Source organism: Ambystoma mexicanum, chromosome 4p (genome assembly GCF_040938575.1).
Source record: "Ambystoma mexicanum isolate Mex_15411 chromosome 4p, UKY_AmexF1_1, whole genome shotgun sequence".
NCBI classification, from domain to species: domain Eukaryota; kingdom Metazoa; phylum Chordata; class Amphibia; order Caudata; family Ambystomatidae; genus Ambystoma; species Ambystoma mexicanum.
In genome coordinates, this window is record NC_090927.1 from 508,894,283 (window position 1) to 508,916,519 (window position 22,237).

General features: G+C 49.2%; 1 protein-coding gene across 1 annotated transcript in view; it reads right to left on the minus strand.

The window, feature by feature from the left end:
* Window positions 1–17,436: 17,436 nt before the first annotated feature.
* LOC138453320 (ribonuclease H1-like) overlaps window positions 17,437–22,237 on the minus strand; it is a 607,996-nt gene continuing 603,195 nt past the window's right edge. Inside the window, exon 9 of the mRNA XM_069606028.1 lies at window positions 17,437–17,849. Coding sequence (XP_069462129.1) covers window positions 17,757–17,849 — 93 coding nt within the window. The 3' untranslated portion in view covers window positions 17,437–17,756. The remainder of the gene's footprint in view (window positions 17,850–22,237) is intronic.

The window sequence follows — 22,237 nt, forward strand, 5'->3', positions numbered from 1 at the left end:
TAATGGAATATGTGTAAAAAGTCAAAAAATCTATGGCTAATGCACAATAAAAAATAAAAAGCTAAGAACATATCTCCCTTTGACAAAGTATTTATAACAAACTCCAGGCCAACCGAGAGCTACTGATCAGTGATTGCAAGATTTTAATTTTTCAAGGAACAAACTACTGTTGCATTAACTACAATCACCTGTCCTGAAGAGGGCCATCATTAAAGAGCGAGACACCAGGGATGGTGTTGAAATGCGACTCCAGCCGAAACATATGTAGACATCCTTTAGACACAAAAATCGGTCTAGTCAAAATTGAGACTACAATATCTGTCTCCCACCATTAAGGTTTCCTGTGAAAGGAAACTACTGTGATATGACAACAATGATTTGTTCACATCAGTAATTAGCATATATCCTTTCGTCACATACTAACCCCTCTCTATTTGGTGCCCTACAATGGGCTTTCGAGAATAACTGAGCTAAATGTTTATAGTTTTGCATTGTGTGCCTTGTGAAAAGCACTCATTTGAATGAAATCCATGTGTTTGTTGTTTTAAATTATAAGAAAACCGTGTGCAATTAATACAATTTGTTTTAATGTGCTAAAGACTTTGGTATGATCACATACTTGTGCTTTAATCTATGTAAAAGATAAGGTACAATACACCCCACCCTCCGGTCTAGTCTGGTGGATTGAGCCTGAGGCCTGCCCGAGAGGGACCTGCCAGCCTGTTGATGGCAGAAGGAAATGCAGGCCACAATCCACCTGGAAATGGAAGACTTCGACAAAGCCGTCCCTGGTCCAAAAGACCAACAGTTGGTGTGTGAAGGAACAAGTTACTTACCTGTAACTGTTGTTCTCCAGCATGGGTCTGGCATGGAATCACATGCTCATGAACATTCCCCGTCGTCAGGCTGGGAATCCTCGGTAAAGAAAAAATCAGTATCAGTTTCGTTTCTGATCTGTCTTTCGTAGTAGTAACCAATCACTGATCTCTGCGTCATACTGACCACAGCCAATGACTGCCCTCTACCTAAGCCCCGCCTCTGCAGCCATCTTCAGATTTGGTAGCACGTGAAGTGGCAGTATGACCAAGTGAAGAGCCGCAGAGGGGTAGGCGGGAGGGTTCGCATGTGAATCCATGCCAGACCCATGCTGGAGAACAACAGTTACAGGTAAGTAACTTGTTCCTTCTCCAGCATGGGGTCTGGCATGGATTCACATACTCATGAATAAAGAACACATAGCAGTACACACATGCACAACCACGGGAGGTGGCAAAGGCTCAACATTAAGCATTACATCAAACTCAACATTAAGCAATTCTTACCTCCTCACCAGGCTCACCTTAGGCGAACCTATTGCGCAGCACTGCTTGGCCGACCCTGGACTCCTCCCTGGAATCCCGATCGACGCAGTAGAATTTCGTGAAGGTGTGCGTCGACCTCCACGTAGCAGCCCTGCAGATGTCCAGCAAGGGCACACCAGATAGGAACGCCGTGGTAGCTGCGATCGCTCTGGTGGAATGGGCTCTCGGACGGCCAGGCAGCGGTCGGTTTGCCAACCGATGACAGTACATGATACAGCCGGAGAGCCATCTGGAAATGGAGGCCTTTGAGAGAGCCTTCCCCCAATTGACAGGTCCAAAGTTCACAAAAAGTTGTGACGTCTTCCGAAAACACTTTGTGCGGTCCACGTAGAACTTCAGCGCTCTAGCCACATCCAGCGAGTGCAAAGTCCTTTCGGCCGGCGACGAAGGCGACGGGAAGAAAACAGGCAACACCAAGGGTTCGTTGAGGTGGAAGTCCGACGGCACCTTGGGCATGAAGAAGGGGTGCGTCCTGAGCACTACCCTCGTGTCGTGAAAAGTCAAGTACGGGGGCTTGAGGAAAGCGCCTGGATCTCTCCCACTCTTCGTGCGGAGGTGATGGCCACAAGAAACGCTGTTTTCCACGACAAGAACTTCAACGGAGCCGAGTGCAGAGGCTCGAACGGAGGTCCCATGAGCTTGGTCAGCACCACGTTGAGCTCCCACGCCGGGGCCGGAGCCTTCACCGGCGGGAACGATCTGAACAGTCCCTTCATGAATTCTTTCACCAGACGATGAGACCACAAAGACGTCCGCCCCGTGGTTCTGGTGTATCGGGAGATCGCAGCAAGATGAATCTTGATGGACGCGTGCGCCAGTCCAGCCTTGGCCAGCGTCAGAAGGTACGGCAGTACCTGGGGAGCCTTAATCCGTAGAGGGTTAATCTTCTGTGCGTGGCACCAGACAGAGAACCTCTTCCATGTGTGTCCATAGCATTTAAGAGTTGAGGACGCCCTGGTCTTTGCAAGAACCTCTCTGCAGTCGGCCGGTATGTCGTATCCTCCAAACTAACGCTGCAGGAGCCAGGCCTGCAAGTTCAGCGACTTCAGGTCGTGATGGAGGATGGCGCCTCCTTCCCTGGAGAGAAGATCCGCGTCCACTGGCAACCTGATTGACGGGGACGCTGACAAGTCCAGAAGGTCCGGGAACCATATCTGCCTCGGCCACGCAGGTGCGACGAGGATCATCCTGCACCGTGACCTCTTGAGCTGGTTGATGAGCCGGATCAGCAATGGCAATGGAGGGAACGCGTATAGAAACAGGCCCTCCCAGGGGAACGAGAAAGCATTGCCCATGCTCTTCGGCTGGGGAAACCTGCTGGCGAACCTCCGGCACTTGGAGTTCGTCGCCGTCACGAACAGATCGATCTGGGGTGTGCCCCACCGTCGGAAGAGGCGGTCCCACTAGATCCTGTCGTAGCTCCCACTCGTGGCACGAGCGCAGCTCTCTGCTGAGAGCGTCAGCGATGGTGTTTTTTTTATCCCTGCCAGATGAAACGGCACCAGAAACATCCCTTGGGCGACAGCCCAATGCCACAGATCCTGCGCCTCCTTGGACAGGGCTGGGGATCTGGTACCGCCCTGCTTCCTGATGTAGAACATGGTGGTGGTGTTGTCGGTGAAAATCCTCACCACCTTGCCCTTGAGGGACGGAAGAAAGGACCTGAGGGCCCAAAACACTGCACGGAGCTCCAAGACGTTGATATGGAGGGACTTCTCAGTCGGAAGCCAAAGGCCTCTCGTGTGCAGATTTTAGGTGTGCGCTCCCCACCCTTCCAGGGAGGCATCCGTGGTCACTGTCTCCTGGTGGCTGGGGGTCTGGAAGTCCATGCCCGCCGTCAGATACGCGCAGGTGCCCAACCACCGGATCGCTCATCGGAAACTCTCGTCGAGTGTGATCCTCTCCTCGAAGCTGCCCGTCGTCTGGATCCAGCGCGCGTCCAGGAACTCCTGCAACGGGCGCATCCGGAGCCTGCACAGGCGGATGAGATAAATGCAAGAAGACATCATTCCGAGGAGAGACTTGATGGACCTCACCCTGGCCGCGACCAGCATCCGCTGCACCTTGCCCAAGATGGCCCTTGTCCTTTCCTCCGACGGCGAGGCCAGAAGCGACACAGTGTCGCGCTTCGCTCCCAGAAACAGTGCGTCTTGAGCGGGCACCAGGTGGGACTTGGCGTAGTTTATGGAGAATCCCAGGTCCGTGAGCAGTTGGACGGTCCTTGCCGTGTGCTCCACGGCGAGCTCCTTCGTCTTTGCTCGGATGAGCCAGTCGTCCAGGTAGGGGTAGACGTGGATCCCCTCTCGGCGCAGCTGCGCCGCCACCGGTGCGAGGCACTTGGTGAACACCCTGGGTGCCGGCCTCAATCCGAAGGGGAGGGCTCTGAACTGGTAGTGACGCCCTTGGACCACGAACCTGAGAAACTTTCGGTGTCCCTTTAGGATGGGAATATGGAAGTAGGCATCCTCCAAATCCAACGACTACAGCAAATCGCCCTCCTCCAGTTGACCCAGGACGTGTTGGAGGGTGACCATCCGGAACTTCTGTGCCTTGATGAATTTGTTCAGTCGTCGTAGGTCCAGGATGGGACGCCATCCTCCCGTCTTCTTCACGAGGAAGTATCTTGAGTAAACTCCGAAGCCCCGAAGCCTCTTTGGGACGAGCTCGATGGGGACCTTCTTGAGCATCGCCTTTACCTCCAAAAGAAGTTGAGGGATGTGATGTTCTTTCCTGGCCACAGGGGGGACGCGCGGGCACCTCCTTAGAAACTCGAGTGCGTGACCCTGAGCTAGGGCGTCCAGCACCCAACGGTCGGTGGAGATGGACTCCCACACACTGACGAAGCTCGCCAGCCGGCCTCCCACCGGGGTGCTTCGGTGGAGGCCCGACCCCACGGCCAGTTCAGTCCTGCTTCGACGAGGCTTTGCCGCCTTGCCCTCCTTGGCGACGACGGCGGGGTCCGCCTGACTTGCCTGGTCCCCTGTAAGCTTCCTGTGACGACGAACGGGCCTCTTGACGGTAGGTGGAAAATCCACCACTGGAACCTTTGGAGGCACCCCGTTTGCCTCTGCTGCTTCGAAAGGGCGGCCGCCGTTGCTGGAGAACCCCAAGAGCCCGGGCCGTTTCCGTGTCTGCCTTGATGGCTTGAAGGGAATCGTCCACTGTTTTCCCAAACAGGTTGTTTCCGTCGAACGGCATCACGACTCTGGTCTGCATGGCCTGACGGAAGTCAGTAGCCTTGAGCCATCCACGCCGCCTAAGGCACACGCCGTTGACCAACTGGCGAAATCCGGTGTCAGCGATGTCCGTCGCAATTGTAATGGCGTGGTCCGACGCCACCTCTCCTTCCTGCAAGATCTCTAGGGATTCCGCCCTCTTGTTTGGTAGGAAGTCCAGCAGGGGGGCCAGTTTGTACCACAACTCCCTGTCGTAGCGGGCTACGCTAGCCAAGGCGTTTGCCGCCTTAATCGTAGTCGCTGCCGACGAGATGACTCTGCATCCCATCGTGTCTAATTTCTTTCCCTCGCCATCCGGCGGGGAGGTTGACGTAGAGGCCACGCCCCCCGCTTTCTTCCTGGCCGCCGCGGAGATGTACCGATCCCTTCTTGCCGGCGTCGTGGATGGGTTCTTGAGGAGGGCGAGGCCCTCATCCCAAATATCGTCTAGTAGAGTTACAGCGAGGACCGTCTTCCTCTTGGTCTCGCGCTGTTGATAAAGGAAGCCTTCCTTCTTCTCTTCCGGGCAGAGCTGGAAAAGCTCGGATGCCCTGGCGATCATGGAGTGAAACGATCCAATCTCGTCGGGCGGGGAAGCCCGGGTGGGAGGTGACGTGAGATCCTCGTCGTAAACGTCGTCTGTACCCGTCGCGGCCGTGTCAGTCCCTGTATCATCCCCACGAGTCGTGGACGGGGAGGAGGGCTGAACAGTGCGCGATGGCTGAAAAGGAGGTGGAGGATGAATCCTTCTCTTAGGGGGAGGGCTCCCAGAAGGGTCGGTTGGTGGTAACGGCAGTCTCGTCCTTATCTCCGAGCATAAAGGCTGTATAGCCAACAAAATGGCCGCCGAGTTGTCTTGCGGCACTGGTTGAGGGAGATCCGACGGGCGATCAGGAGCCCCGTCGGCATCCTAGACGCCCTCGTCTTCCACATCGGGGTGTCCCCCGCCCCCCCCCCCCCGACAGGATGGCCTTCTTCCACGCCAGAGCCGTGGCCTAGGACTTCGATCAGCTCCTCAGAGGTTGAGGCAGAGTCCACGATGACCTCCTGCCCCCCCTTTTTCTTCTCCGTCGGAGGTTTCACGGGGGTCCCGTCGATGGGCATGAAAGAGGACTCCCTCCACGGTGGCAGGGAGATTCTGGGCCCCGGGGTCGCCACCACTGGTGTAGCCTCCACAGGCTGAGCCAGGGCCGCCGCGACAGTCTCGATAGAGGCCTTGGCCGGATGGATCAAGGCTTTCGCCACCTTAGGTGCGCTCACCGCCTTCTCCTTGGGGGGGAGGGTCACCACCTCGCTCCCCCTCCGATGGGGCCTTAGTGCACGATCGGGGTCTCTCCAGGAGCTTCGCCGGGTGCTCGGCCTTCCTCTTACCCGAGCCAGAGCGTTGGCTCGTGGTTGATGGCGCCGGGGAGGATGCGCCCTGCCTGGCGCCCGTAGAGCCCGACCGTTCGGCGCTCCCGGTGCCAGCGGACTCGCGGTGCTTGGCCTTCTGTTGGACTCCCGTCGCCGGGGCGCCCTCAAAGGTCTTAGAAGACCGCTTGGACTACTTCTCCTTCTCGCCTGACGGGCTCTTTCCTTCCAGCCAGTTGGCGAGACGCTGATGGCGGTCCTTCATGGTCCGCTCCGACATATTGCCGCAAAACGCACAGTCCTTCTCCACGTGCGTCTTGTCCTCATGCAGGCAGTAGAGGCAAAGGGAGTGTTCGTCTTCCTTAAAGACATTCTGAAGCTGGCATCCAGGGCAGACCCTGAACAGCTTTCCGGGCGTCGAGCTTCCCTTCTCCTGGGCCATGTCTGAGATGGGCCTGAGAAACTTCTGGAGTCCTCCAAAAGCGTGGCTCGATGAAATCTTCACCCTTGAGGGGCGTAGACTAATCCGACACGGGTCCCCGTTGATCGGATGAAGAAACGGTGGAGCTTGAGGCTCTTTTGACCGAAAAAGAGAAATCTTTCGGAGAAAAAACGTGACAAAATAGCACTAACGCTCGAGAGCAATAGCACGAGGATCCCAACATTTGAACGTGCGGTAAAAATCTGAAGATGGCTGCCAGAGGCGGGGCTTAGGTAGAGGGCAGTCATTGGCTGTGGTCAGTATGACGCAGAGATCAGTGATTGGTTACTACTACGAAAGAGATCAGGAACATAACTGATACTGATTTTTTCTTTACCGAGGATTCCCAGCCTGATGACGGGGAATATTCATGAGCATGTGAATCCATGCCAGACCCCATGCTGGAGAAATGGAGTGACTTAGTCTGGGCCACATAGTACTTCAGGGCACATACCACATCCAGTGTATGCAATGCCCGCTCAGCTGGAGAGGTCAGTGTGCCGAAAACCACTGGTAAAACCACTGGCTGATTCAGATGGAAGGAAGACGGTACCGTAGGCATACATGTTGGGTTCGTACAAAGTATAATCTCCTTGTGAAATGTCAAAAGGTGGCTTGCAAGAAAATGCCTGGATTTCACCTACCCGCCTGGCCGATGTTATGGCCAACAAGAAGGCGGTCTTCCAGGTAAAATGCTTGATGGATGCCCAGTGGAGAGGCTCAAAGGGAGGCTTTGTGAGCCTTGATAGCAGCACATTCAGTTCCCATGCTGGAGCTGGGTGGCGGATGAGTGGAAAAGACCTGAACTGCCCATGCAGTAACTCCGTCAGTAGCCGGTGGGACAACAGGGATGGCATGCCTGCAGAACGGTTGTTATTGGAAATTGCAGCTAAGTGCACCTTGATTGAAGAGTGCGTCAAGTCTGCCCGAGCCAAAGATAACAAATGAGGCAAAATGTCTTGGGGCCGGATGGCATGAGACCGCAACTGCTGGCTCCTGCCCCACACCTGGAAACATTTCCACTTGCTCTTTTAACACTCCAAAGTGGATGGAGCTCAAGCCAGAGTCAGAACCTCTTGGCAGTTTTGTGGCAGGGACAATGATCCACATTTTAAGAACACATGAGCCAGGCCATCAGAATGAGTGAGGTATGGAAACAAGGGGGGGTGGCATCCTGCCACATAAATTTTAACTCTTTACATACAGATTTTTTGTAAAGGTTTAACCATTTTACATGCTTAGTATACGAAAAACTGTATATTTAGCTTACTTTCATTTAAGTTAGGGGAGTGAAAAGACTGGTTGAGTACACACAGCTTTCTATTATTTTAAAGCCAGTGTTTACAAGTGCAGACTCAGTTTCACACTTTAATATTCCTCTGTGTAGAGTTATTTTGCGGGGAACCAACAAGTTCTGCATTTCACTTGTATTCATATTGTATAGGTTATAGAAAAAAGCATATACATGCAAGACAAAACTGAACAATGAAATAAAAATATATACACACGTGTGAATCAATTACAGGGCAGTGAAAGCAGTTGTGGTTAGCCTTGACAAACAAAACATTTCTTTGCGTTCGATATATCCGAAGGCAAACAACAGACAGTACAATAACATACAGGTTCAACCTGTAATGATAGAGTTCAAGAATAGTCACTAGTACGTCCTTTATATTTTTAAGGCGCACTGAGTGTTCAGGGTTGACAGATTGGGGAGTGGCCTAGTCGTTGGTCTACGTTTGGATGTAGATCAAATGATGGAGCGGGACGGGGGCATCTTACCCTCAGGGTGGATTGTCCCATGACATTTCGGCAAGGAAGCCTTCATGGGCCTAGACCGGGTGAGTGAGGCCAAGTCGTGGTGCATTACTGCCCCTTGGTTCCTGGACAGGAGAGCCTAGTGTGGATTCAACTTGAGAGGAGCAGTTGACGAGAGGGCAATGAGTTTGGAGTACCAAAACTGTCTCAGCCACGCAGGGGACACCAATATCAGTTTGCACTGATATAGTCTGAATGTGTGGATGACCTGCGGCACCAGCGGGGTCGGAGGGAATGCATAAAGGAACTTCCCCACCCATGGAAATGCAAAGGTGTCCCCCAAGCTCTTCGGGTGAGGAAAGTGGTTGCCGAAACTCGCGCACAGGTCATAGGTGGCAAAGAGGCCGATCTACGGCGTGCCACAAGTCTGGAACAGGTGAAGTTGATCCTCGTGCAGCTCCCACTCGTGACACGGGCGCAACTCCCTGCTGAGGGAGTCTGCTAGGGAATTCTGAATCCCTGGTAGATGGAGGGGAATCAAACATTTGGTGTTAAAGGCCCAGTGCCAGAAGGCCTGGGCTTCCTTGGACAGCTGCAGGGACCTGGTCCCCCCCCCTTGCTTGCAGACATAAAACATCCAAGTTGTATTGTTGTATACTTGCAACATCTTCCATGCTAGTAGGGGGAGAAAAGATTTTGGGGCCCAGAAAATGCCCTGCAGCTCCAGCAGGTTGACGTGTAGCCACTTCTCTACTGTGGACAAGAGGCCCCTCGTGTGTTGGTCTCGACAGTGGACACCACAACCTTCCAGTGAGGCATCCGTTGCGACGGTAGCCTGGTGGTCTGGTAGCCTAAAAGGTGCTCCCTTCACTAGATGCTCCCTCGATGACCACCAGCTAAGGCTCTGTCTGAAATCCTGCGTCAGTGATATGATCGTCCCAGGACCCCAAGACCTGAATACATTTGAGTGTCCAGGTATTCCTGCACCGGCCGCCTGCAGTGAGTGATCCGAGGAGTGCAGAATGACATCCTCCCCAGTAGTGACTTGTACTCACGAACATGGGTTACCTGGGCACTGCTGAGGCAATGCACCTTTGCAAGGAGCCCCACCACCCTCTCGTCCGAGGGTGTTGCAGTGCCTGAGTGTTGAGCTTCGCTCCCAGGTAGAGAGCCTGTCTTGATGGCACTAGGCATGATTTCGGGAAATTGACGGAGAATCCGAGTTGTTGCAGATGGTGGAATCTGTGCGGTCTTTGGCCTGGGGGTAGGAGGAGGCCCTGACCAACCAATTGTCCAAGCACAGGGATACGTGAATGCCCCTCTGTCACAGGGGAGCCACCAATGGCGCAAGGCACTTGGTAAACACCTGTGGAGCTCAACGAAGTCAGATGGGTAAGGCCCTCAATTGGTAGTGTACTCCTGCCAATACTAAGCGCAGGTAGCGCCGGTGTGAGCGGCAAATGGGGATGTGAAAATAAGTCCTTGAGATTGAGGGATGCCAAGAAGTCTCCTGGTTGCAGCTGGGACTGGACCTGCTGCAGCGTCACCATACGGAACGTTTGTACCTTTAGGAATTTGTAGAGCATCCTTAGATCTAATCGGTCTCCAAACCCTGACTTGTGGTGCAGTACCTTTCTTTCTGAAAGAAGTAGCAGGAGAAGTCTCCTGTGGCCAGTTTGTCCTTTGGCACCTTCTCCACCGCCCCTTCACTAGCAAGGCCTGTACTTCTTGTAGCAGGAGGTAACGCAACTTCTCTGGCTTATGTGTAGGTGGAATGTCCAGTGGTATGTTTATAAACTTCAGCAAGTGGCCTTGGTGGAGAAGGGATAGCACCCATTTGTTGGATGTGATTGTTCTCCATTCCATGATGAATCACGACAGCTGGCCTCTACCGGGGTGCTGAAGCGGAAGGACTGGGCCCTGGACTGGTCATTGTTGCTTGCTGGATTGGGAGGAGCCACAGTGGTACTGAGTGCCTCTACAGGACTGCAACATCTCCCTGCATTGCTCCCCTGAGGAGTATGGTGTCTTGTACGAAGACAAATGATACGTGGAAAGGGTGTCCCGTGAAGTCCTACTGAAGTGTCCTTTTCCAGAGCTAAGGGACTGGCAATGTTGCAGCGTGCACAGGGAGCGAGCAGTCTGTGTCCGTTTTGATGGAGAGTAAGGCTTTGACAAACTTATTTCTGAATGGGTCTGTCATTGAATGGCATGTTGACGACTTTATATTAGAGATCTGGCCAAAATGATGTGGCCTTAAGCCAGTCTTGTCTACGAAGGACAGCCCCATTACCAAGTTGGCGAGATCCAGTGTCGGCAATGTCAACCGATACTGTAATTGCATAGACTGATGCTAACTCGCCTTCATGGAAAATATGCATTGCCTCTTGCTTTTTGTCCTCAGGCAGAAACTCTAGAATAGAATGGGTCCCAGTTTGTACCGTAACTCGCAGTAATATCTGGCGAGAATGGCCATTGCATTAGAAGCCCTGATGGCATTGGCTGCAGTGGTTATGATCTTCTTGCTGAAGGTATCCAGGCGTTTACCTTCCTTGTCTGAGGGAACAGAATAGGAAGATGACAGGTTGGCTGACCTTTTCCTGGCTGCAGCGGCGACAACAGAATCCGGTGTTGGCTGTGTGCGGAGGCACTTTGTGGGGTCCTGTATTTTTTGTCAAAACAGTCCTTCCCCAGAGCTGTGAAAAGATGTGCCATTCTCCCAGACATCGCTAAAAGCGGAAGGACCATGACCAATCTCCTCCGTTGCTCCCTTCATTGGTACAAGAGACTGTCCTTGCGTTGTTTCTCCGGGGTGAAGCTGAACATTTTCGCAGCCCTGCCCATGAATGCATGGAAAGCACCCACTTCATCCGGTGTTGAGTCCCAATAGGGGCTTCATCCGCTGTGATGAAATCCTCAAACTCAGTGTGTGACGTTTGTGTTGATGCCACATCATCCAAGTGATCTGGGTCAGTGTCCATCCCAGTCTGTCAGTTGTCAGGGTCTTGCCTGGCATTAAACCCTTTTAGTGGGTCGTGGAACATCATCCTCCCTGGATGGTCCAGTGACATCCGCGGGCAGCTGCTGTGGTGGTACTGGGGTTGGTGCTGGAAGTCTTTGCTGTAATGTAGCCACCAGAGTAGGGGTTGGGTGCAAGGGTGGCATTACTAATAGCCGTATCAGACTCGCCTTCCCATGTGGTGACCTAGGCTGTACCCTAGGAGGTGAAGAAGGCGACATGTCCGGTTCCACATCCCTTTCTTCTAAGTCTTCAGATGAAGAGAGACTTGGTTCCACTATAATATAACTCTTGGTATGATGGTCGAGGGAGCGCTGCCAGAGCAGAGACTGTTGGTTGTGGTGGCTGAAGTGGTCGATGGCGCGAAGGTCATGACCATGCGAAAGACACTGTCAGACTGGTTCGTCGACAGGGGGAACCAATGTCAACGTAGTGTTCGTCCATGTCTTCATCGATGGGATAGCTTGCTTGTCGTTGTAGTCAAAGGTTTTGCCAGCGGGGCACTCTTAGACTGTAGAGAGTTTTTCGGCGTGGACATGCTGGAGTAAGACTTGGGCGTCGACAAAGACTTAGTCGGCGCAGACTTCGAGGAGGACATCGATCGGATAGATTTGACCAAAGACGAAGAGTGACCACAGGACTTAGAAGAGGACTTACTTGATGGGGTTGCCTCTGTTGGGCAGGGAAAAACATTTCTTGGCTGTTCTTTTCCTTCTAACTCGCTTGGGCACTGACCGCGAGTGAGGACTGGCCTTTGTGAGACGACTGACTCGTCGTCCATCTCCATGTGCCTCTTGCTGCCACTGGCATGGTCTTCATGCAACCTAGACCTCTTACTGGAGGTGGTTTGCTGGGCCGAACTGTCCTGCCGTAGAGAGAAGAGTCAGAGGCCCTGCCGGCATCCTCCAGCCACGCAACGAGACGCCGGTGACGATCACGCAACAAAAGCACTGCCAGATCTCGTAGTCCTGTATCACATGCTGGGGATGAAGACGGAGACAGTCGTCGTGGTGGTCTTCAATGTAGATATTCTTCAGCCACCAGTGGGCCCAAGTCTTGAACAGGCTCTTCCTTGTGGATTCAGCCAGGAGGTAGGCGCCAACTGCGGAGATGTCTAAGAGTCATCGAAAAAGGTGATTTTTTTGGTTGGAATTAGTCTATTTTTTAATAAAATAATCTGTAGCGAGCAAATTTGAGGACTCCCAACACGAACGTGCAGTAAAGAATCTGATGCTGGCTGGCAGAGGAGGAGTTAAATGAGCTGTTCCTATTGGCTGAGGGCAGAATGACACAAATTACTGTAATAGAGCATAACAGTGACTGAAAGTTTTAGTTTAAATTTAAACGGCTCTATGTTAACCAAGGATTCCCAGTCTGACGATGGGGAATATTCACACCATGTTTTTCAACTGCCACCCAACCAAGCCATTCTTCCAGCTTGAAAACATGTGGAAGGTAACACTTCTAACCTCTTCTTTCCCCGGTCTTATCAAGTACCCAGTAGAGACAAAATCATAATTTCCCTAGAACTCATGGTGGAAGTTCAATCCGGCTCAGCAGTATATCATATGGCCATAAGTGAAGAGAGACAAACGGGAATGCTAAGGGTACTAACTGACGTTTAGAAAGATCACTCTTTTGAATTTGTCACATCAACTAATACTAGATAAGAGACTTGAACTGGTTGGACATTTGGTGCATGAAACCCCATGGGAATCTCTGTCCAGGTCTAACAATAGGCCGGGAGATAGCGAGGATCTGAAAAAACAACTTGTGGTGAAGCTTTATACAGGAAGAGATCAAAACTCCAGAGGTCTCCATACTATCAGAAATTTCTCTCTGCCAGAACAGGAAATTGTAATACACTTGAAACTATATGGTTGTTCCAGTTGATACCTAGTGAATGATGCAACATGTGAACTAATCAAGCTTGCTTTGTAGAAATTCCAGGCAAAGGAAATCACAAGTTTCATGCCAGCCCGTTACCTAGAGTAACTTTAGAAATAGAATGGTTAAGTCTCCCAGTCTAAAAATGTTCAGACTTCCTCATTGGATGATCTTTCCATCCCGCCTTAGGAAGATATTCTATCAAGGTCACCACCTGCCTTGACAGACGACATGGCAGGATTTTGTGTTTCCCCATCAGTTATCGACCCCGAAAACAGGGAATATCTGAAGATATACCATCTATTATTCCCCCATCTATGCCCTGGGGTCAAACAATATGTTTCTCTTGTCTCTTGTGTGGAGCATGGTCATCACGCGTTGTGTTTCCTCATAACTAGAATTGATCTCCCCACCACACCATTGTTAAAAGGATTCCATTCAGGGTGGACAAGATAAGGGAATGAAGGCAGAATCATCTTATGTGAGTATCCTCTGTGTCCATCCCAGTGAAATGCCTATAGAAAGCCCAAAGAAACCTCCTCCAAAAGGCAGGAAAAAATAAGAAAAGGGTAAAGAAGAAACCAGATCAAATTTTTTTTATAGTGGAGAGAAAACAAAATTATAGAATCTGTGTAATGTTCCAAGGGTAAACCATTGGGGCAGTTAACTTTTTTTATGTTCACTGGGCCAAGAAGGAGGGCATTCCTTTACTTTCCAGACCAGAAGACCAATCCGTCGAAGGAGTGGACGTCACCCTCTTATTTCAGGCCCCATAGTACATCTCTCTCCAGTTGTCCTTAGTTTACTTGATCTCTCCTCTGCCTTTGACACGATCAACCACTCCATCCTCAAACGGTCCATGATACCCGGGGTATCGGAGTAGGCACTGGACTGGGTGACCACTCATGATAGTCTGATGCTGGCAATGCATCAGAGGGACAGGGCCTCTGAATCCTTGTCCTTTATTGCCTTATGTATGTTCTGTCTTGTTTTCCGCGCAGGAGTTCATGTGGGACTCCTGGCGGTGCAGCGCTTCTTGTATTTGGTTTGAACAGACCCCTGGATACCCTTATGGCACCCATGGGTGGGAGTATGACCCTGTACTCCTAGTGTATGTTTTTGGGCACCTGTGTGTGGCCCACAGAGCAGGGTACTGGCTGGTGGCAGCTCCGTGCTGAATTGACAAGTGCCCTGAGCAGCCTCCATTTTGGGATGCCCAGGCCCCGTCATTGGAATCAGGGGATTCCTGATAGGAAACAAGATGGCCCCAGTGGCCTCTTGCTTTCTATTGCCCGTTACCTTACTTTTCCCGGGAAGCACTGACTCTGTCTCTATTACCTGACTGGCTGTTGGGTGGAGGGGGCAAAGGGGGGGGGGGGTGGGGAGTCCAGGCCAGACTGGCTGGAGCCTTCCCAATGACTATGTTGTGGGTATGCCCGTGGGGTGGGACGTGGGTCAATGGAGTGTGTGACTAATACACATTCTGTGTTATGGGTGTCTAGTATCTGGTGTTTAACACAATGACTGACACAGCCCTTGCCGAAACTGGTATGAATACAGTGTGTAGTGCTGAATGGCAGAGGGCTTGTCCGAATCCACATTCTGTGTTGCGAATGTCTGGATGGAGAAGAATGGCCTGTATGCACTGTGCGCCTGGTTGGCTGCCATTCTGAGTGATTGGTTGCCCGAGTGACCCAGCAGAGTGAATGGGAGATCAACATATCTGGGGGCCTCTCACTGCTAGAAATAGTTCAGAAGCTGAAGTTGAAACTGATGCTTAACTTTGAAGCGCACTGGAAGAACTGCTGCGGCTGTCCTTCGCTAATCTGAGAGCTGTTTTTCAATTGTATACATTTCCACTTGCGAGATACCATTTAGTCTTGTGATTCTTAGTTCCAAGTGCCAAATAAATGTTCTTCACACTTGTCAGATTTCTTATCAAGAGTTTGTCTTTTTATTCCATACATGAAGTCTTTCTCTCTACACATGTTTCACCCCTGTTTTAGTCACAAGGGATCATCAGGAGAGTTTTATAGCTGTTTTGTGAAAGAAAACAAAACATTTGTTTTAGACACTTAAAAAGAAAAAAGATTGTAAAAGGGAAAATAATTGTGTAACTGAAAATGTTATTTCAATAATATTTTTTTAGACATCCTATTAAAGTCTTCTAAAATTCTTTTCATCATGTTGGTATTTTATAGCCTTCATAATGGCTTTCATTTTTCTTATGTCAACATCATAACATTACAAGTAGAGAATTCTATAAAAGTGACTCGCCAATTGTGTATACTTTGGGCCCGTTTCGCCAAATTTCTATCATTCAGCTTTGTATCCATGCACTCTCTTTGGGCACAACTCTAAGATTCCCTCATGTAGTTTCCCTATTAGAACAAGAAAGCACATATTTTTTGTTAAAGGTTAGATCTAGTCAGATTTCCTTTAGGAAGCAGCCAAGGTACTTTATCCTCTTTATTTCCCCAAGGTTTAAAAGTTCTTACCTTCTGCTCAGAAGAGATCCGGTTATCTCTCCCTGGCTCCTTGTTTTGGCGCGCTTTTTGTGTGTATTGCGCACGTGTAAATACGTTTTCCGCGTATGACGTCATCATGCCCACGTTCCCACGTGCGCGATGGCATCGCATACTCACGTGCCGGCCATTTTGTTTGCCGGAAGCCAACTTGTTTTCTAGGTTTCTAATTTTTTGTTTTATTGTGATTTTCTGATGTGTGAATGGCAGCATTTTATGCCCAATATGTGAGTATTTGAAGGTTTACGAGTTATCACTCAATTTTCATTTTGAATTTTTAGATATTTAATAAGTTTACTATACGGTTTTGACATTTTATGCGCAAAAATGAATTTATTTTTGAAGGTTTTTAAATTTACATTCAAATTTTATTTTTCATTTCTAGATTTTATAATTATATAATTCACTGGGATAATTGCAGGCAAAGTATCTTAACTATAAAGATGAATTACTTCTTGGGTCCTATTAGAAGAATTACATTACAAAATGGAGGTGTTCCATTTCTAATAACAAGGGAATAGAAGAGATAAGAAAAGAAGATGATTAATGTTAAATTATAGAGGATGAAGAAAAAATATATAGCGAATGAAAAAATGAAAGTTGTGAAATGAAAATAAAGGGGAAAAGGTTTAAATTACAAAATTCATTTTCTGAATTCAGTCCAGTATCACATGTGGGGGGATCCTCATATAGAACTGTGCCTGGTGGTAGGGGCCAGTATTCTGCCGATTGTTCGAGCCAAGTGCTTTCCTCCCATGTCTATTGTTGGTTCCCTTTATTGTTTTGTGTGACATTTGAGCAACTTACAGTTGATGCACTTTAATGAAATCTCATAGTAATTGTGGTACCACGTAGAACTGTGTATATTTGCCATTGTAGATTAACGGAGCAAAAAGCGAGTTATTGTGGTTGGGTATATAACCGTGAACCTTAAATTATATAAAGACTGTTTTCACTAATACAGTGTGTGGACATTCTTTTGTCGGTGCTTGGGGACTAAACTGTACTTAAGAACCAGCCAGCATCCCCTCCTGCGCGCTAGGCCTCGATTGCTCACCCAAGTTTTACCAAATAGAGAATCTTGGCTGGGGTCCTCCGTGTCTCTCCACCATATAGAGAGCAGGAGTACAGACAACCCCCTCCAGTCTTTACACCGCCTGTCCCACATTATTCTGGGTACCTTCTACTCACTTTCCTCCTTCTCCACCTGTGGTGTCTGAGGGTGCCAAACTCTCCCACTGGCTCTTTAACACTTCTTTCTTCCCCTCAGTCTGGCCATCTTCTATGGGATCTCACCCTTCTCCTTCATCTGATGCCTGAAACTGTGGAGTCCTCTTCGACTCCTCTATCTCCTTCCCTCAGATCCAGGACATTGCCAAGAAGTACAACTTCTCTCTTTTCTCATTTTCCCCCCAGAAGCTCAATGTTCCCTGAGCTCTGGTTCTCTAGACTGGACTACTGCAATAGCCTACTCCTTAATCTACCCTCTTCCTCACTACGACCCTTTCAGCTAATCCAGAATAGGGCAGCAAGACTTATCCTTGGCCTCAAGCCCAGGGACCCCATCTCTCCTGCCCTAAAAGTTTCTTCACTGGCTCCCGGTTGCAGCACAGATTCAATTCAAATCCCTCTATAGTACACAAGGCTGTCTGGGGCACGCCTAACAAATCCACAATATCATTTAGGTACATGACAATGCACTGCGTATGCTGGGCACAAAGTAGTTTCTCTAATGCAGAATTTAATGGTTTAACTCTTCACAACTATTTACAAATGTATTTCTTCAATTATGGCATTTTAGATGCATGCTTTATATGCTATAGAAAGAGAAATCTTTTTTGTAGGTTTATAAAAAGTATTTTATTTTAATGGCCTTAACAAAACTTGCTATAACTGCATAGGAAAGCAGTCAGTTACATCAACTCTTAAAAACATAAAACAACCACATATTTACAAGCCTATAATACAAACATCAAAGCTTGAATTACAAAACACAAGATTTTTTCTTTGGTGTGAACCTAATCTAAATTGTAATGTGTGCATTTCTAAAATAATCTGAAGGCTAAAACGGTAGACAAGCTTATTTTAAACCGGCCGATTGTAGTTTTATTCGACTGAACAAACTGCATTACACATGATCTGTTCAGATTGGCACAGAGCTTAGCATTTCTTCTTTGATTTGGTAGATCCTATTCGTGCTAGTTCATCAGCCGCTTCATTTCCCACATATCCGGCATGTGCAGGAACATGTTTCTATTAAGACAAACAAAAATGTGCAAATTGTTAGCAACGTTTTACACAGTGCTGAAAGGCACGGCAAACATTAACATCACACTTTACTACAGCATCAGGCATGCTTCAGATTAGTAAAAAGGTCAACGAAAACCCCATTGCTCAGTCTGCCTACACCCAGATTCACAATATTTGTACAGACATTTTACTTCTATTCGGTCTTTCAGACTTAACATGCTGTACAACATGTTAGATGAATGACATGCATTACTTACCGTAATAGCATTTCTGATGATTGTATCTGCTTAGATTCACATGCTGTGCATATAGTCCGACATCCAGTGGTAACCGTGGAGTATTGCATCTCGTCTCTCGGGGACCGAAAGGGGACGTCGGCATACGCGTGTCTGTAACACTATCGCGATGTGTAGTGTACCCCAAAATCGCTCACGCACCAAGGTCCCTCCGATTGTATTTTTTCTGCCATGAGGGAGCCCAAGGCTATAGTGAGTGAGTACATAAAGAGATAGTAAGACGTCTATGTACCTTCCAACCCGAGCGTGGAGGCAGGAAGGGGGCATGTGAATCTAAGCAGATTCAATCATCAGAAATGCTATTACGGTAAGGAATGCATGTCTTCTGATGCTGGTTAATATGCTTACAATCACATGCTGTGCATAGACTAGCGAGCAGTACCCGGAGGTGGGTTGTGAAAAGTGTTGGGGAGGAGCGAGCGCCTTTGGCTTGCGCCTTGCAGCACCCACCAAGCGTTTTACAATTAGTCAAGACTTCTAAGCACTATAGCACTGGAAAAGCTTCTTTCATGCAAAATAATCAAACACAGGCATGGCCAGTCACTAAATATAGGTTGGTAATATTTAAAATATAATGTACAAATAAATGAGTTGAAAAACATGTGTAAATGTTATTCTGTGTAGTTTTAAAAATCCAATGTGAAAGCACACAGTAAAGTCAAGAACAGAGAACGTGGCTGACCAAATGGTCCTGTCAATCACAGGCCAATGGAGACTATTCAAGGCACGACAGAATACGATGGGAAAACAGGATTCAGCACAACATAGTAGAAGTTATTGGACCACATCAAATATAATTTTACAGAGTTAATGTTGAGAGAATGGCGGCAAGATGTCTTTATGTATGAATGTTTATAACATAGTAAATTATGCTAAACAAGAGTGAAAGTATTCATGCTAATACAGCATTAATGTTAATTAGGGAACATGACCATGCAACACTGTCGCGTCTGCAACATCCCTTGTATGGCAAGAGGGATAAGTTTTGAGGAGCTCTGCGGGTATCCAGTGACTAACTGAAAAGTATTTAAGCTGCCAGCCCAGGAGGAATCTTCAGGAATTGGGAGCCAGCGATGACGACAGAATGCTGGCCTGAAATGGCAGAGCCCTCTGCCATTTCCCCAATCCTCATGATCTGTAAAGATAAAAGTCTTGTCATCACCTACAAGACAGCCTCAAGACTTGATTCCCTAGACGGGTGCATTTACTCTGGTTTATGGTGATTATGGGTCCCCTGTATTTTAGGGGTGCGCCCTGTAAAATGGGGCTCGCATTCAGAAGCAATGTAGAGAAAAGATGTATTAGTACTGCTTGTCTCACCTGAGAATCAAGACCTAGAATGAATGTCTAGGCAATAGATTTGTAAAGGTGTGTACAGAACTCCAGTTTTCCGCTTTGCAAATGGACTCAAGGGGAACATTTGCAATGAATGCTATGGATTCCCGAGTAGAATGAGCTCTAGGCTTGAAGGGCAGTTCTCTCTTTACAAGAGAGAAACATAGTGTGATGCATTTGACAATCCGTGTTGAGATAGCAGATTTAGAGACAGGATACCCTTCTCTACCAGCTGCCACTGAAATGAAAAATTGGTTTGTTTTCCTCAGTGGTTTAGTTCCTTCCAGGTAGAACATGACTGCCCTGCGCACATCTAGTGTGTGTAGGCTTCTTTCGGCCATGCTAGTGGGATTCTGAAAAAAGGTAGGTAGTTCAATCGATTGGTTCACATGGAACTTCGAGATGAATTTAGGCGCAAATCTGGGGTGAGTGCGCAGAACTACCTTATCCCTGTGGACTGTAACAAAGGGGTCTAGAACGGAAAGTGCCTGTAGTTTGCTAACCCTTCTAATAGAAGTGATAGCCACTAGGAAGGCCGTTTTATAGGTCAGGTCTTTCAGGCTTGCTTTATGCATAGGCTCAAAGGGAGCTCCCATAAGCCTGGTCAAAACCACATTTAGGTCCCATACAGGAGCCGGGTGAGAAATGGGAGGATTCACCCTCTTAACTCCTTCCATCAAGGCCTTAATCACCGGTATCTTCCACCACAACACTTTGTTGTGATGTGACCTTTAAGGAATTAAAGACTAACCCAGTGTCCAACAGATGGGTTAGGTACAGCACAATGTGTGTAGGTGAGCAATCGATGGGATTGACGCCCTTGGAATTGCACCAGATGACAAAACTTTTCAATTTGCTGGCATAGCAATAACGCATGTTCGGTTTCCTAGCATCCGCGAGTATGTCCATGCACCTCTGAGGGAGCTGTAGGTGTCCAAACTCTATGCCCTCAGGAGCCAAGCTGCTAAGTTCAGAGTTTGTGGGCATGGGTGTAGGGTCTTCCCCCCCCTGTCCTGAGACATGTTGTACGGGCAGAGTATTTTCACTGGTGGGGAGAGGGGCATTTCCATCAGGTGAGTGAACCAGGGTTAGCGGGCCCACATGGGGGCCTGGTTCCTGGTGCATCTTGTGCACCATCGTGTTGAGAAGGGGAGTCATCGGGGGGGGGGGGGAGGGGGGTGGATGGGTTTGGGGACCGTAGACAAATTTCACTGACCATGTTATCCAGATACCGTTCCGCTTGGATCGGTTCAGGGGGTACCTGGAGGCGTAGTCTTGGCATTGGGCATTCTCCTGAGTAGCGGACAGGTCAATCTCAGGGAAACCCCATTCTGCGAAGACGTTGGACACAATGTCTTCGTGTAGCCGCCATTCGTATTCTTCGGGCAGAGGGAAATCTCTGCTGAGCACGTCTGCCAGAAGATTGAGTTTCCCTGGAACATGCTGGGACAACAGAAACATCTTGTGTTTGAGAGCCCATATCCAAATGTTCTGGGACAGCTTGGATAGCCCTGGAGAGTGAGTGACCCCTGTTAGTTCAGGTAATACATGACTGAAGTGTTGTCCGTTAGAATCAGCACTGTCTTCCCTTGTAGTTGCACCTGAAAGGCCTTCAAAGCCTTGAACACCGCTAATAGCTCCAGTAAGTTTATATGGTTGGACGCTACTTGAGGGGACCACAAACCGGACACCGTCTGCTGAAGCAGGTGAGCCCCCCCACCTCGTGAGAGATGCGTCTGTAGTGAGAGTGGCTTCCAGTGCAGGGGTGGTGAAGGTCTTCCCCCTTCAAGAGGTTTCCTCTTGACCACCACTGCAGAGAGAACGAGGGCTGGTGAGACAGCTACCAGATCTTCCCATTGTCCCCTGGCCTGACACCACTGACTGTTGAGCCACTCTTGCATGGGACGCATGCGCAGCCGCGCGTGGGGAACCAAGTATGTGCACAACGCCATAATTCCTAGCAAGCGCATGGCTTTGCGCACCGTCATCTCCCGACTGGCCACATATTGAGGGATCTGAACAAGCATGTTCTGAACCCTCTCATTAGAGGGGAAGACGAGACTGTCTTCCGTCCGAATTAGAGCTCCCAGGAATTGGTTTGACTGGGGACTAGACTGGATTTCTTTTCGTTGATTGAGAAACCCAGATTGAAGAGAAGATCTTCTGGTTTTTGGGTGTCCGAAAAACATGCGTCGAATGAGTCCCCCGTGATGAGCCAGTCGTCCAGGTAAGGGTAAACTGGGACAGATAGTCTGCGCAGGTGTGCTGCAGCCACTGCCAGGACCTTGGTAAACACCCTTGTCGCAGAGGCGATGCCGAAGGGGAGTACCTTGAATTGGTAATGCCTGTCCTCTATCCTGAACCTTAGATATTTTCTGTGCGCTGGCAACATTGAAATATGAAAGTATGCACCTTTCATGTCCAATATTGCCATGGAGTCCCCCTGATTCAGCAATGGTATCACCTCCTGTAGTGTTACCATGCAAAACTTCTGGGGTTTTATGAACTTGTTCGCTGGGCAGAGGTCTAGAACAGAGCGGATGGGGAGGTCCTTTTTGGGTACAAGGAAGTACACCGAATAAATACCCTTGTTTACCTGAAGAATAGGGACGGCTTCTATGGCGTCCTTTCCCAGCAGTGCCTCCACCTCTTGATTCAGGATCTCCAGATGGTCCGGTGAAAGGCGCTGTGAGCGCGGCGGTGTGAATTGTGGAGGTCGGGCGAATTCCATGCAGTACCCCTGGGCGACCGTCTTTATGA